Here is a 15,175-nt window from a genome sequence, read left to right as displayed (position 1 = left end):
CATACACACACGTACATGCACACACACACTCACACACTCACACACTTGTACACTCACATACACACTCACACATGCACATGAACACATATAGTTACACTCACACATGCCCATGCACACACACACTGACACACACACATACACACATGCACACACACATACTTACACATACATACTCATACACATGCATACACACACACACACACGTACATACATGCATACACACACTGACACACACACATATACACATGCACACAAATACACACATGTATACACACACATACTCACACATACATACACACATAAACACACATTCACACACATGTACACACATGCATACACACACATACACACACACACACACACAGCTGAATGTAGAGTGCAGAGCTGCACATACCTTTGCCTTGGGTCTGGTTGTCTGGTTAACTGGTCTAAGATGAACTCCCTTTTTAATTCTGTCCATCATCTCTTCCACTGCTTGTCTCTTCAGGTCTGTGACTTCCTCAGCTGTGTGAAGAACACAGACAGAAAGCATACTAGGACATAGGAAACGGTGAATTCCTCTTGCTGGTGACAGACATTGTGCTGTGTGACCATTAGACGTTGTTTTTTCAGGCCGTGGCAGAATACCAATAATTCACTATGTGTGACAGCTACTATGTGGCAATGCTTTAAATAATATTATTTTTTAAATTAAGAAACATTTCTAATCAGGACACTTAGAATTATAACAATCAAAGTCAAGTTTGTAGCAATGGAAATTGGTATCATCTCACCTATGAGAAACATAATACAAGAATAAACTTGGAGATATGGATATCTCCAGGTCCCTCCCTCCCTCCCTCCCTCTCTCCCTCCCTCCTGTGTGTGTGCTATGTGAATGCCTTTGTATACATGTACAGAGACCACAGGAGCACACTGGCACCATGTTTCGTTTCTCTCCACATCATTTGAGACATGGTCTCTCACTAAACCTGGGGCTAGGCTGGTGGCCTGCAAGCCCCAGTACTGTTCCTCCTCCTCCTCCTCCTCCTCCTCCTCCTCCTCCTCCTCCTCCTCCTCCTCCTCCTCCTCCTCCTCCTCCTCCTCCTCCTCCACCTTTGTGTAGCCAAGCCCTGTTTTTCAAGGGGTTGCTGGGGATCTAAACCTCAGTCTTCATGCCAAGTGTTCTTACCCACTGAGCCACCTTTCCAGCCTCTGTACCTTTCCAAACTCAGCCATCTTTGCCTCAAAGATTTTTTTAAGTTGTTACATCCTGTATGTCAAAGAAGGTAGACTAAAGCCTATCTAAAGGAGGATATCAAAGAGAAAGAAGGGAAAGAAGTCCACTCAAGAGACAGACAACAAGAAGGCAAACCTGTTTTAAATACTATGGTTTGTTTAGGAATTGTATAAATAGGAAACATTTAAGCAAACCTTTTTTTGAATCAGTTTAAAGTATCCATGTTTTAAAAAATAACAAATGTGTGTCCAGCAATGACATAAATGAAATTATTAAATGTGACTATAAGCTAGCTTTCAGGGGTTCGGGTGTGACTCAGGAGCAAAGTGCTTACCTACAATGTATGAGAAAACAAAACCACCTATTGTCCAATATGTGTGTGTATGTGTGTGTGTGTGGTATGGTGTGTTTGTGCATATGTGTGAGTGTGTGTGTCTATGGGTGGTATGGTATGTATGACTGTATGTGTGCATGTGGTGTATGGTTTGTGTGTGTGGTGTGTGTGGTATGTGTATATGTGGTATGTGTGTATGTGTATGTGTCTGAGTATGTGTATGTGTGTGCTTGTGCATGTGTGTGAGTATGTGTGCGTATGTGTGGTGTGGTATGTATGTATATAGGTGTGGTGTGTATGTGTGTGTGTGGGGTGTGGTATGTGTGTATATAGGTGTGGTGTGTGTGTGTGTGGTGTGGTATGTGTGTATGTATGTTTGTGTGTGAGTGTGTGTGTGCATATGTGTGGTGTGGTATGTGTGTATATAAAGGTATGGTGTGGTGTGTGTGTGTATGTGTGTGTGATGTGGTATGTGTGTGTATGTGTGTGTGATATGGTATGTGTGTATGTATGTGTGTGTATGGGTGGTGTGGTATGTGTGTGTATGTGTGTGTGCATGTGTCTGAGTATGTGTGTGAGTGTGTGTATGTGTGGTGTGGTATGTGTGTATATAGGTGTGGTGTGGTATGTGTGTGTGTGTGTGTGCGGTATGTGTTACATACATGTGGAGGTCAGAATAGGATACCAGGTAACTTCTTATATTGTTCTCTGCCTTACTGACATGAGACAGGATCTCTCACTGAATTCGAAGCTTGCTACTTTGGCCAGACCAGCCAGTGAGGTAGTTATTGGAATCTGCCATCTCTGTCCCCAAATGCTGGGGCTAAAAGCATAAAAAAAATGTTAGTGGATTTGAGTGCAGTTCCTCATGCCTGTGGATTGAGCACTCTGGGCTGAGCTACCTCCTCAGCCCCAGGGTCTGAGTTTTCTTGCTTGCTGCATGTGTAGCTGAGGATTACAAATGAGTTAAACTGAAACTTGTTGACCAAAACCAATTAGGTTTTTCTCAAAGAATTTCTTGGCCAAAGTATGGAATCACTTTGGAACATGTCACCATTAATGTGCTTCTAGACCTGCACTACTCCCAGTGAGTTCACTCCAGCTGATACAAGGAAGCTAAGTGCCCACTGAGACCTGGGCTGCATGGCAGACTCTCAGTCTGCCTAACCAGTGCTGAACTCTGGCTTTAAACAGATATGCTGTCTGTACTTTTGGGAAGAGATGGCTAAACCTACAAAGGCTGCCTTCTACATGAAGGGGACCATAGTATACCCAAAACTAATCAGTCCTAGTTTCAGGTCTAATTAATGGCTTCTTTCATGAGGAAGCTTCATGTGGACCTGGGCAACCATTCCTCATCTCTGAGTCCCTAAGGGAACACCAGAATTTATAAGTTTCTATTATCTTCAACTTTGTAGCACCAAATGGCTGAATCACTGCTACATTAGTAAGTATACTCTGACTTTAAAGACAATTCTGTCCTCAGTGGCTACTGAAAAACTAAGAATTAAAATGTCTCAATGTGGAACATGATTCAGATCTGTTATCTTTCCACAGGTGTCTTAGTTACTTTTTAGTTACTCTCTTCATTGTTGCAATGATGGGGAAAAAAAGTCACCTGATGAAGGCAGGGTTTGTTATAGTTCAGTACAAGAGTAAACCCATCATCACTGTGGGGAGCCAGGCTGCAAGGGCGTGAGGTCACAGCTGAGGATGGGTGCTTGTGTTTTCTTATTCAGCTAGCCAGCTCCAGGGCCTGCAAGAGCTGCCCGTACTCAGAGTGGGTCTTCTTACCTCCATTAACTCCAGAAACTTCCTCATGGGAATGCCCAGAGGTTTGTCTCCTGAGTGATTCTAGATCTTGTGGAGTTGACAATCAAGATCAAGCATCAAATAGTTCAACATGGGAAACACAAGTACCAAAGTTAGAACTTGCCAACAAGTGAAAAATGTTGGAGGAAAAAAGAAAGAAATGAAGAAAAAAAAAGTCCAAAATCCAATGCTTTGGTTTGATCATCTATGTGCCCGTAAATAGAATTTGGGGGTGGGAACTTATTTTGAAGGCTCACAAATATCTACAGGGGGGAAACAAGAAATTCACTCACTCATTCACTGTCTCCCTTGATGTCTAAATATCTGTACATATACACGCTTTCCTGACCCTGTTCAGAAGGAGATTAGAAGAAAAAAAAAAGCCAGGTCTTGTACATAAGCACCTGGCATGAGATGTGGTTTAGTCCTGGGAACTCAGAGACCAGTTTAAAACACCTTTTTTCCCCCTCTTGGTTTTGTTTTCTTTTTCAGAAAGGCTGCCATTTTGAGTGAGACTAGGAAGAGCTGCATGGCAAAAGGAACACCGCCTACAAACAGATTAGCACTCTGCAAGGACTGCAACCCAATTAAATACACCATACAGAAACTAATTAAGGCAGACAGATGGAGAATTATGGGCCACACCATTCAAATCTGCGACAGCATCTACCAGCAGGAATTTAAAGTAGCTCCTTATATTTGCTTGCCAGAATCATAGTGATAATTCAGAGAAGTGCCACTATCTGTATTGTGCACAGATTATAAACCAGGCTTTAATTTCTCAGCCTTTTTTCCCCCAAATATAAAGGCTTAATTGGTCTTAAGGAAAAGAAATCACTCTTATCAGATTCCCTACTCAGGCGCAACACAAGGGCAGCGCTAAGCTAGCCACACAGGCTTTCTTCTTCTCACCGACCTGTTTTTGAAATGGCAAAAAAGCAATCTATATGAACTTCTGAACTATTAAGCGGTTCTAATAAACCGGCACGAATCACCTACGGAGTGCTTGTGGTATGTTTTGTAATTCCTTCTGCAATTGCGCAGTTGGTAATTGTCTCACAAAAGCATGTAATCAGGGGGACAATGGAAATATGCAGGATGCTGGAGATTAGAGAAAGAGGCTAATGAGGACAACACGTCTAATGTTACCTAACTGCCTCGGGTGGAAAGGAAAAAAAAAAAACAACAAAACAAAACCAAAGGTTCTTTGAGTTAGGGCTTCAAGGTCAGTCTTGGATCAGAACGCTACGTGTAATTAATTGGGGCTTAAATTTTTAGACCCACTTGGAAAATGTGTTAGATCTTAAAAGCGGGGAGGAGAGAGAGAGGGAGGGAGAGGGAGAGGGAGAGGGAGAGGGAGAGGGAGAGGGAGAGGGAGAGGGAGAGAGAGAGAGAGAGAGAGAGAGAGAGAGAGAGAGAGAGAGAGCCCGAGACCCATGGAAGAAACCATCATGTTCTAACTCAAGAAAATCTCTGGTTACTACCAAGAAGAAATGAAGTTTCTTTTTGCTTCCCTGTTTTGCTAATCATATACATACACATACACATACACATACACATACACATACACATACACATACACATACACATACACATAGACATAGACATTGGAGAAGGCCTTCAAAACCAAGCCACTGTCTCTCATCACGAGGTTAAAAACTACCAAAAGGGTACATTGTGTTTAAGTCAGTTTAGAATTGACCTACGGATTATGAATTTAAGGAAATTTCTTGTCTACAGGAGGATTACCTCTCCCAAAGGGGAGTTACAGGGTTACAAGAGATAGCTCAGTAGGTAAGAATGCATGAGGAATTGAGTTCACATCCCTAGAATTCATGTAAAAAAAAAACAAAACCTGAGTATGACTGAGGGTGTCTGTGACCCCAGCACTGTGCTGGACAGAGAAAAGAGGGTGGAAGGGGCTTGCTGAGTGCCAATCTAGCTCAGGGGGTGACATAGCAGGACATCCGATGCTCTCCTCTGGCCCCTGTACATACATAGGCCTGTGCATCTGCATCCGCACATGTGCAGACATCTCCACCATGACTTCCACATACATGCACACTTACACACCTTGCTCAGAGCGTGGACTGACTCAGAAGCTGGGAATGGGCCACTCAATCCTTCAGCAATGAACTGTGAAGTGCTATATCCGTTCACCATGTATCCAATAACAGTTATCCTACCTAGCTTTAACTGCCAACTTGACAGAACCTAGTACTGCCTTAGAAGGGAGTCTCTACTGATGACCCAGATCAGGTTAGCCTGTGGTGGGTTGTCTGGATTATTAATTGATCCAGCCCAGTCCGCTGTGGCTTGGAACCGGTCCCTGGACAGGTGGTCTGGGTTGTATAAGAAAGCTACTTAAGCCAAAGTGGTGACTCATACTTTTAATCCCAGCACTTGGGAGGCAGAGGCAAGTGGATCTCTGTGAGTTCCAGGCCAGAAGAGCTACACAATGGGAATGGGGAGAATACAGCTACTTAAGTACAAACCTATGACCCAGCAAAGGGCTTTCTTCCATGGAAAGCTCCCACTTACGTTTCTGTCCTGTCTTCCCTCAATGACAGACCATACCCCTAATAAACATGTTCCTCCCACTATATTACATTTGGCCAGTGTTTGTTTGTTTGTTGGTTTTTTTTATCACAACAACAGAAATCAAACAAGAGCAGACTAATAAGCCACTTGGGTTATGAATATTAATGAGTAGGTGGAGGCAGAGGAGGAGCCTTGGACAAAGCATGGAGGATGTGAAATCCCAACAGCATCTTGCGGAGGCTCTGGCTGTAGAAGCATAGAATATGGTCACATGGGAGCCAGTGTTTACCACAGTAGAGTTAGGAACAGGCATAGGAGGAACAAGGAGGAAGAAAATCAGAGGTCTGTTGTTGAGCACAGTGCAGACTTTGGGTTCCAAACTGACACCACAGACATGTCCTAAGATCTCAGAGGGCACAATTAGGACACCAAGGACGACCTCAGAAAGTCACACTGCTAATGCCATGCAAATGGATAGACAGAAGAAGGCAAGCAGGAGAGGTCAAAAAAAGAATATTACACAGATCTGGATTTGCAACTGGCAAGTTCAGGAGAGCTCTGTAATAGTTGCTGAGCAACCTTGTTGGTTCTAATTTGGGTTCAACATCGTGAGGCACGATGGATCAAGATCTAATCCAGTTCCAGTTCCAGGGTGCTCTCATGGCTGCTACCTTGTGAGCTCTGTGTGTGGACTCTGAACCACCCACTGGTGTCTCTAGTCCATCTCCTCACTTGCTCCTCTAGACCTATTTCCCTAGCTGTATCACTGGATAATTAGTTTCTGAATCCAAGTGTCTCTCTATCTGGACATCCATCACCTGGTCTGAGTCTCCTAGTCTAAGGCACTGACATTCCTCTGCCATGTCTGCCTGCCTGCCTGCCTGTCTGCCTGTCTGTCTGCCTGCCTGCCTGTCTGCCGTGCAAACCTGCCTTGCCAGCCTGCCTGTCTGTCTGTCTGTCTGTCTGTCTGTCTGCCATGTCTGTCTGTCTGTCTGCCATGTCTGCCTGCCATGTCTACCAGCCTGCCTGCCTGTCTGTCTGTCTGACTGCCTGCCTGGTCTACCTGCCATGTCTGCCTGTCTGTCTGCCTGCCTGCCTGCCTGCCTGCCATGCCTACCTGCTTACCTGCTCACTGGCCTTCCCTTCCCCATTCTTTGCTCTTCCCAAACGTCAGGCAGAGTGATTGTTACAGAGCATGAATCTCAATGCATTCCTACTTCAAACTTCTATTTTGAGGAGAAACATCAGTATCTCTACCATTGCTTTGAGAACCTGACTCCCACCCATATCTCAGTCCTCTTCCCTGGCTCCTGATTCAAAGCAGCAGAATAGTCTTTAGGTTTTCTGATACATGAAGCTCCTTCTCCACTTCGGATCTTTGAACATACCACTATGCTGTCTGGGTATCTTTCTTTCCAAACAGCCTACCCTACCAGGACACTATGCTCCAAATCAACTTGAATGTTGCCTAATGACTCCAGTAGTCCTCCATCACAGATTCTCAGAGACACCTGCACAGTATGTCTCAAACATTGCATTAAATGCTATCACATTTATGTGGATGGTCACTTGTTTACACTATGTCTAATTACACTAGATGTGACTTGAGCATGTGGCATGGTAGTAGTGTATAGTTGATAAGATACTTGGTAGGATCCCAACCATCTTGACACTGATAAGGATAAGAAGTCTTTCTCCAAATCTCCTTTGGAATTATTCCCTCTCCATCATGCCCCAAATGACCATTCCCAGAAAAAGCATAGTTCTTAGTACATTCTCCTTGACTTCCCTAGACAATAAACAGTAGGAAGATGAGGTGCTTTGTATATGGCTCAGGCCAGGGAGTGGCACTATTAGAAGGTGTGACCCTGTTGGAGTGGGTGTGGCTCTGCTGGAGTAGGTGTGTCACTGTGGGTGTGGGCGTGGGCTATAAGATCCTCATCCTACCTGCCTGGAAGCCAGTATTCTGCTAGCAGCCTTCAGATGAAGATGTAGAACTCTCAGCTCTTCCTGTACCATGCCTGCCTAGATGCTGCCATGTTCCTGCCTTGATGATAATGGACTCTGAACCCAGCCAGCCCCAATTAAATGTTGTCCTTATAAGACTTTCCTTGGTCACGGTGTCTGTTTACAGCAGCAAAACCCTAACTAAGTCAGAAGTCAATGCCTATCCTTCTGGTTGTTTTGAACAGAGCTGTTGCCTCTGTTCAAAGAGCTCGGCAAACACGGCAATTACTGAGAAGCTGCACACTGTCACCTGCTTGAGGGAAACTGAACAGCTCTGAAGCTTACCTGTCTCTGGCTGAGTTGCCTTTTCTTTCTTAGCACTATTGCCACTGGGGTGGGATCGCTTCCGGATCATAGACATGAGGGACCTTTGGGAAGAAGAAAAAGATTCCAAAGAAATTAGTGACTGCCTTATTGTCCGACTGATAAAACGCTCAGTGAGAACCAACTCTCCTATACTTGCATGAATTCTCAACTAGAATTTAAGCAGCTGCTTTCTGCTTTGGTCAATATTACAGTCGTCATCAGTTTACAGACAAGGAAACTGTCTTACATGTCCTGTATAAAAATAATCTGATCACTAGAGGGATGGGGCAGGCTGCCAACATCAGTGAACACAGCTTTATAAAACGAAATGGATGCAGAGAAGTTTCAGATAACAGAACTAGTTATCCAAGAAATACTGGTTCCCTACGAAGTACTTTCCAGACATAGGGAAGCATGAAAAATTAGTGTGTGCTTGAAACAGAATATCGGTGTGGGACAGGGAATATGGTCCAGCCGTGTGTTCACCTAGCCCATGGGTCCCTACATTCAACCCCAACAGAACAGGGTATGCCATTAATAAGCATGTACTTATGAAACAAGAGTGTAGACTATCCAGTTTGCACAGAGTAAGTCAGGCATCTGGGGACAGAGAAGTCTGCACTGAAGTCTCCCCAGCCTGGAATTTGAAAGTGTACATAAAACCTAAGTTATGATGAACTGGACCACATTAAAATTTAAAAGCCTGTGTGCCTTTAAAACATATTATGAAGAGTAAAAGGCAAATTAGCAAATAAAGGGATTCCATGAATGAATCTAACACAGAATACAGCCAAATTTAAAACTGGTTAAAAAAAAATCTTGAAAAAAATCATGAAAGATGATGTTCAAGTTTCCAACATGCAGACAAAAAAGTGTTTGATTATTAGGGGAACATAGTTTTAAAGACAGATATTATTTGCTTATCACATCTGTGAAAAAAATCAAATCTGAAAACATTGAGAATGGGGGCCAGAGATCTGCAGCTAAGGTAGGCATATCAATTGTCAACACCACTGTGGGAATGTCTGGCATTCTCTCACAGAGTTAAGATATATGTAGGCGTAAGTCAGTGACTACACTACTAGCTATATCACAGAGACACAAGTGTGTATACCAGACATGTGTACAAGAAATTTCACACAGACTCTCTACAGTTTCCCTAGCCTGCAAATAGAACAAGCCTCTGCCTGAAATAGCACTGGGCAAGCACATATTGAGACAAACATAAGATGAACAGAATTCTATGTCACCCACACAGTGCAACATAGAGAACCTTCCTGAATAAGCAGACTGAGAAAAAAAAATACCTTGGATATAGGAAAAACTCAGTTGTAGAAAGTTAAAAAGGGGGGGGGGGGTTCTTTATTTATAGTATAGATTCCCATTTCATACTGTTTAAAAATTGAATATAAGTCTATACATTTCTATATATATGATAGCATTTCTTCACAAAAATGTTTACAAAGGGACAGTGAGCTGGTTCAGAGGGTAAAAGCATCAGCCCCTGAGTTTGATACCAGAGCCCAAGGCAGGAGGGTAGAACCAGCTCCCAATAGTTTTTCTCTGACCTCCACATGCATGCCATAACATATGCACACACACACACACACACACACACACACACACGCATGCACGCACACGTGCACGCACACGTACACGTACACGCACACAAAATAAAATTTTACAAAAAAACAGTTTGAATTTTTTTCAACTTTGTATTAATGCTCTAATTTCTAAGGAAGGTGACTGAGAGGTTAACCACAAAGCAAGCGTGAAAAGATGAATGACCGCACAGATGAAGCCCTGCTCAGAAGACAACTCCATTTCCTGTTTGTTTATAGATAGTGCTGGGAATCCAACCCAGACTTCACATATCCATGGCTTCATTTGCACTCAGCCATATCCCCAGCTGAGTTCCTTTTATTCAATTTTTAATTTTTATTTTTACTTTTCACTTCTGCAGGTGGCTATATTAATTAATCTTCTTTTGAGTTGCCTTTCCTTAAAATTACCAGGCACCCTTGGCAATCTCCTCACAAAGCACAGCCAAAAGCGTTACAGCCACTCCCTCTGACAGTCACGATCCCACTACTGAACATCAGACCCTGTCTATTTTATTTTCTGTCGGTTCATTAAGATCCTAAACAGAACTATTTTTTTAAATTGGACTTTTTAATTTGTATAGAATTTTGACTTTAAAATATTATAATTTTTATCTCCAATTTTATAAGGAATAAAATACTGGTTTTATCCACTACCCCCCCCCCAGAAGATTCAGTGTCTACTTGTGAGCCCATGCTATGGTGGATTGGAAGGTCTTTACCAGCCAGAAGTGATATCAGTCTCAATTGATATCACACTCTTTGGGTACACCAAGCGTTATTCTGAACTAAGGTGACCAAACAGGGATTTGTCTGTACTGCTCAGACTATTTGCATATATTTGCATGTATGAAATAAGAACTCTTGTTCTTTATTGCCCATCAACCTAAGTGGATGTGAAAAATATTATCTTAATGTTAAAGCCAAATTGTAGACGTGAGGCACTCAGGGGAGAATCTATGATATTGAAGAATGACAAACTATCAAGAGAGAACTTATACTACAAAGAAAATATATAGGGTGGGAACCACTCATTAGGTGAACTGACTGGACCAACAATCCAGGCTTTCGCTCACCCCCCTACCCCCAATTAACCTAGTAGGCTGAGAGAGGCACATTGCCCTCCCAGATGTTGTCCTCACCCAATCACTGAAAGCCCGAGCTGAACAAAGATTTGGCAGCTCTTGTCATCAATGAGGAAGAATCTCTTCTGCCTTCTAACAGGAACACTATATTTTTCTGCCTTTGATGCTGGATCACCACACCATGGCCTTCTGGATCTCAAGTCTGCCAGCCTTCAGAGTAGTACTCAGGTTCTCAGACTTTGGACTCAGCCTTGAAGAACACCTACCTGATGCCCTAGGTGCTCTGCTGGCCAATTTGCCCTACAGGTCTTGAGACTTATTAGCCCTCTGTAATCACAGGAGTCAATTCCCTGTGATGAATCTATAGAGTCACATGTCACCACTCAGTCAACAAGAGGCCACATATATAATAGCAGTCTCAGAAGAGAACTTTGCCTAGTAAGTAGACAGCCATCTTAGTTTGTACAAGTATAGTGTATATATAATGAAATTGTCAACCTGTTTCTTAGATGTATCTCCAGGTTCATATGCTTCTTTGTCTACATATACATCCTGTAGGCTTGTATATGCTGGAAGACCCATCCCTATCCTCTACCCCTCTATTCATGAGACATGATTGTCCAGGACCTATGCTACAGTCCTTCCATTAGACATGATCCATCCACACTTTCTTTCTTTTTTCTCTAAGGTATCTGTCCTCTAGGACAAAGGAGCTGGAAGAGACTAAGAGAAGCCAGAAAGCTACTGAGGAAGCAATGGTCTAAGTCCCTTCTCCATCCCTACCATGGTCACCCTGTCCATGATTTATATCAGGAAAAAAGAAATGGCTCAAGAACAAAGTTGGAAACCATGGTGGGTTCAGTACCCTTGATAGCGCAGTACATACGCAAAAATATCTTTGACAAGAAAGTATTTTTCACAAATTTTTTTCTGAAAATGTATATCTCATACCATTTAAATCTTTTTAAAAAGTTATTCATATTATTCAATGAAATTTTTCTTTTAGGGGTCTTACAAAAGAGTCAGTGGTTGAGGCGTATATAGTCTTGATTCTTATATTCACTTCTCAGTATAACTATAAAGAGTTCTGTAGAGGAAATTCTATTTTGATTACATTTTAAATTCTAGGGGCTCTCGGCATTTCTAAGGCTAAAAATCAAAGGCCGACAGCAAGACTGTAATTGCTTTTTAATAGTTCTCCCTTCTCATAGAAGTGACCTTTCTTATCAGCTCAAAATTCTAGACCCGAAAGAAAGATCAGAGTGACGCATTTCCCATTTTAAATGTCACCTTTGGAATATCTCCTACGGGTTTAGCTACCCAGGAGAGAGAGAATTTAAAATACCTGAAATTCTTTCAATTGACTCTTGGACTCGATCACTTGTAAAGATTATTTAACCTCAACTACTTCAATAGCTTAAAGTAGATTATGTCATACCCAACTCGGCAAGGCAAAGTAATGAGACTCTTTTTCAAAAGCAAAGTCCCATTTCCATAGTCGTGTGGGAGGAACACGCTACACATTCTATTCAGCTGGATCAGCTAAGGTGCAAAGCAGGAATAAAGGGCTTCTCTGTGTGAAAGGATTAAACAAATCACATGAGTTAATGAAAGCTAAAACATCCAGCAGAAGTTTAAATGCCATTTGTTCAAGAATAAATTATCCAAAGGCAGCTAACTAACCTCATGAGGAGGTAGGCAGTCATCAGGATAAGTAGCCTGACTCCTCTAATTCTGGATGCTGGTGGGTAGAATCACCAAGAAGGCAAAGTCTCTCTAGAATGTACGTCAGGTGTGGGTGATGATGAAAACCAGCCAGGCTTCAGGAAAGGAGAATTCCTGCCTGCATACAGGAGCCCTTCGCCAAGATCTTAAACAATAATTTTTCTTGTGGAAGGTTCTACTTTCAGGATTACTAAAGGCTTAACTATCAAGATTGGGATAAGAGATATTTAGTACTTTTAGATTAACCACAAGTTTATAATAATTAGTAACATTAGGTTTTAATTTAAGACTTTTAAAAAATGTATAAGCTAGAGGGTTCAAATTCAAATTATGAGGGGGAAGGAGTAAAATAGTTTAGATATCCTCAAAATTCCTTGGTCTACCTAGTGAAGGATATCCTACTGCTAAGAGTGAAATTTTAAAATTCGAAGTATCTGAATTGAAAAATAAACATCTGCTTCTTGGAGTTTGGAACATTGCCACAGAATCCAAGTGCCACAAAGGGATATGTGAGTCCAGAGGATTTCTTTGAAAGATTATTTTAAAATCCAAAGATATGCAAGAAGCAGGAAAAGCATTGGTCTTTAGAAAATGTTCCTTTGTGCTGTCTACCATCTCCCTAATGATACAACCTAAGCTGGTATCAGAAAGAAGACAAGGCTGAGGATATAACTGAGCTGGTAGAGCATCTGCCTGGCATGCATGAATCTCTGGGTTTGATTCCCTGTGCTGCAGAAGCTGGGCCTGGTGGCATGTGCCTATAATCTCCATACTAAGAGGCAGACGTAAGAGGATAGGATTCAAGGTCATCCTAGGTGAGCCTCAGCTGTAGAGTGAGTTCAAAACCTGCCTGGGATACATGAGACTGTCTCAGTAAAGAAAAGAAACAAAACAAAACAGATTCTGGTGATTAGCAGGGTCAAGGACACGGAATGACATTGTCTTTGGGAAGGTCATCAATCAGTACTGGGAAAGTCCTTAATGCTACTTACCTGATTGGATTGGGAGGTGGAGGGGGGAGAGGTGGAGGAGGAGGAGGTGGGGGAGGCACCGAATTCTCAGACTGATTCACTCGCTTCTGGAGTTCGTCCACTGTACAGGGAGCAAGCATTCAGAGAGAGAGCTGAGATAAATGAGTCCATACTCTTCATTACACACTGCTTGTGCAAGTAACAGAAAAACCCAGCCTCTCTGAGATCTATGACTGGGGCACACTTACAGACATTTCCAGAGGAAACTGCAGACTTGCAGCTTTGTGTCATCTCATCCTTCACTAACAAACATCACTAACATCTAAGCCTTCATCTGTTAAAGCAACTGCCAAATAATGTGGTTAATGCTCGGAGAGTAAATGAATATGCTGAAGGAGTGTAGGCAACAACAGAGATCACTCCTTGAACACCAAGAAATTATTCATGTTAGACTTTAAAAGCATGCAGACTAAGGGCTACTAAGATGACATTTGTAACAATTTTAGTAATTGCACTCTTCTCTCCTATACTTAATTTCCTTAAAAACCAGCAAACAGTGGAGTTTTAACTAGATCCGCATTCCTAGACGCTTGTAACTTACGGACGTTTTGTCCTTTTGAAGAAATGTCATTTATTCTTTCAAGTCATAATAACATAGACATCATTACAATAATAACATAACATGTAACATTGTTACAATGTTAATGGATGGACCTATGCACAGAACTGGGCACAGCACTGTTCTTGAATTCAAGGGGCTCAATGTAAGTTTCTATCACAGGACTGTAGATGTAGCTCTGTTCTAGAGCTCTTGCCTAACAAGCACAAAGTGCTGGGTTTAATCTGTGGTACCATACCACAAAAGGAAAGAAATATATATTACGGCCTAACAGGTGATGGGCACCACACACTGTCCTTCACTGGTCATGTTTTCCCTGTCTGTCATTAAGCCGACAGTGTGAAGCTAGGGATTACACTCTCCACACCAAATTGTGTGTGTGTGTGTGTGTGTGTGTGTGTGAAAGGTCAACATCAAGCTTATTTGACTATTTGACATGGGAAGATGCACCTTACATCTGGCCTACACCTCTGGAGCCAGGCCAAATAAAAGAACATAGAAGGGAGCTCTGTTTTTTTGCCTACTTGTCTTGCTCTCATTGGTAAGCTCATCTATCCTGACGCTGAGGCGGCTCACAGCACTGGTGTTAGAACCTACTTCTTCAAGTTTCTAACATAGCCTTAAGAAGCTCTGTGGGAATCCAGCACCAGACTGTGAATGCTGAGACATCCAGTCTCCTGGAATAAACCACTTGACCATTCTGTAGCGAAACAGTCATCATTACGTTATCTGGACCACAGCCTGTAATCCAAATGAAGTTAATCTCCTAATACATCCCATGCACATGCTCATTCTATTGGTCCTATTCCTTAAGAGAACCCAGACTCATACCCTCTCCTGGAACAGCCACCTTACCTAGTGAAAAAGCATCAACTCAAAGAGCTAGAGAGATGGCTGAGCTGTTAAGAGCACTGACTGCTCTTCCAAAGGTCCTGAGTTCAAACCCCAGCAATCA

At 42.4% G+C, this 15,175-nt stretch overlaps 1 protein-coding gene across 2 annotated transcripts in view; it reads right to left on the bottom strand.

Annotated features, from left to right (window-relative positions):
* Nucleotides 1-15,175, bottom strand: part of Shtn1 (shootin 1) — a 107,149-nt gene that overhangs the window by 32,695 nt on the left and 59,279 nt on the right. For both annotated transcript variants that reach the window (XM_052182577.1, XM_052182569.1), the window contains exons 11-13: nt 13,623-13,722; nt 8,199-8,281; nt 395-504 (exon numbers count right to left, since the gene is read on the bottom strand). In XM_052182577.1, the coding sequence (XP_052038537.1) occupies nt 395-504; nt 8,199-8,281; nt 13,623-13,722 (293 nt within the window). The remainder of the gene's footprint in view (nt 1-394; nt 505-8,198; nt 8,282-13,622; nt 13,723-15,175) is intronic.

The sequence above is a fragment of the Apodemus sylvaticus genome, chromosome 1 (genome assembly GCF_947179515.1).
Source record: "Apodemus sylvaticus chromosome 1, mApoSyl1.1, whole genome shotgun sequence".
NCBI lineage: Eukaryota > Metazoa > Chordata > Mammalia > Rodentia > Muridae > Apodemus > Apodemus sylvaticus.
This window is presented reverse-complemented; position numbering and strand designations above follow the sequence as displayed.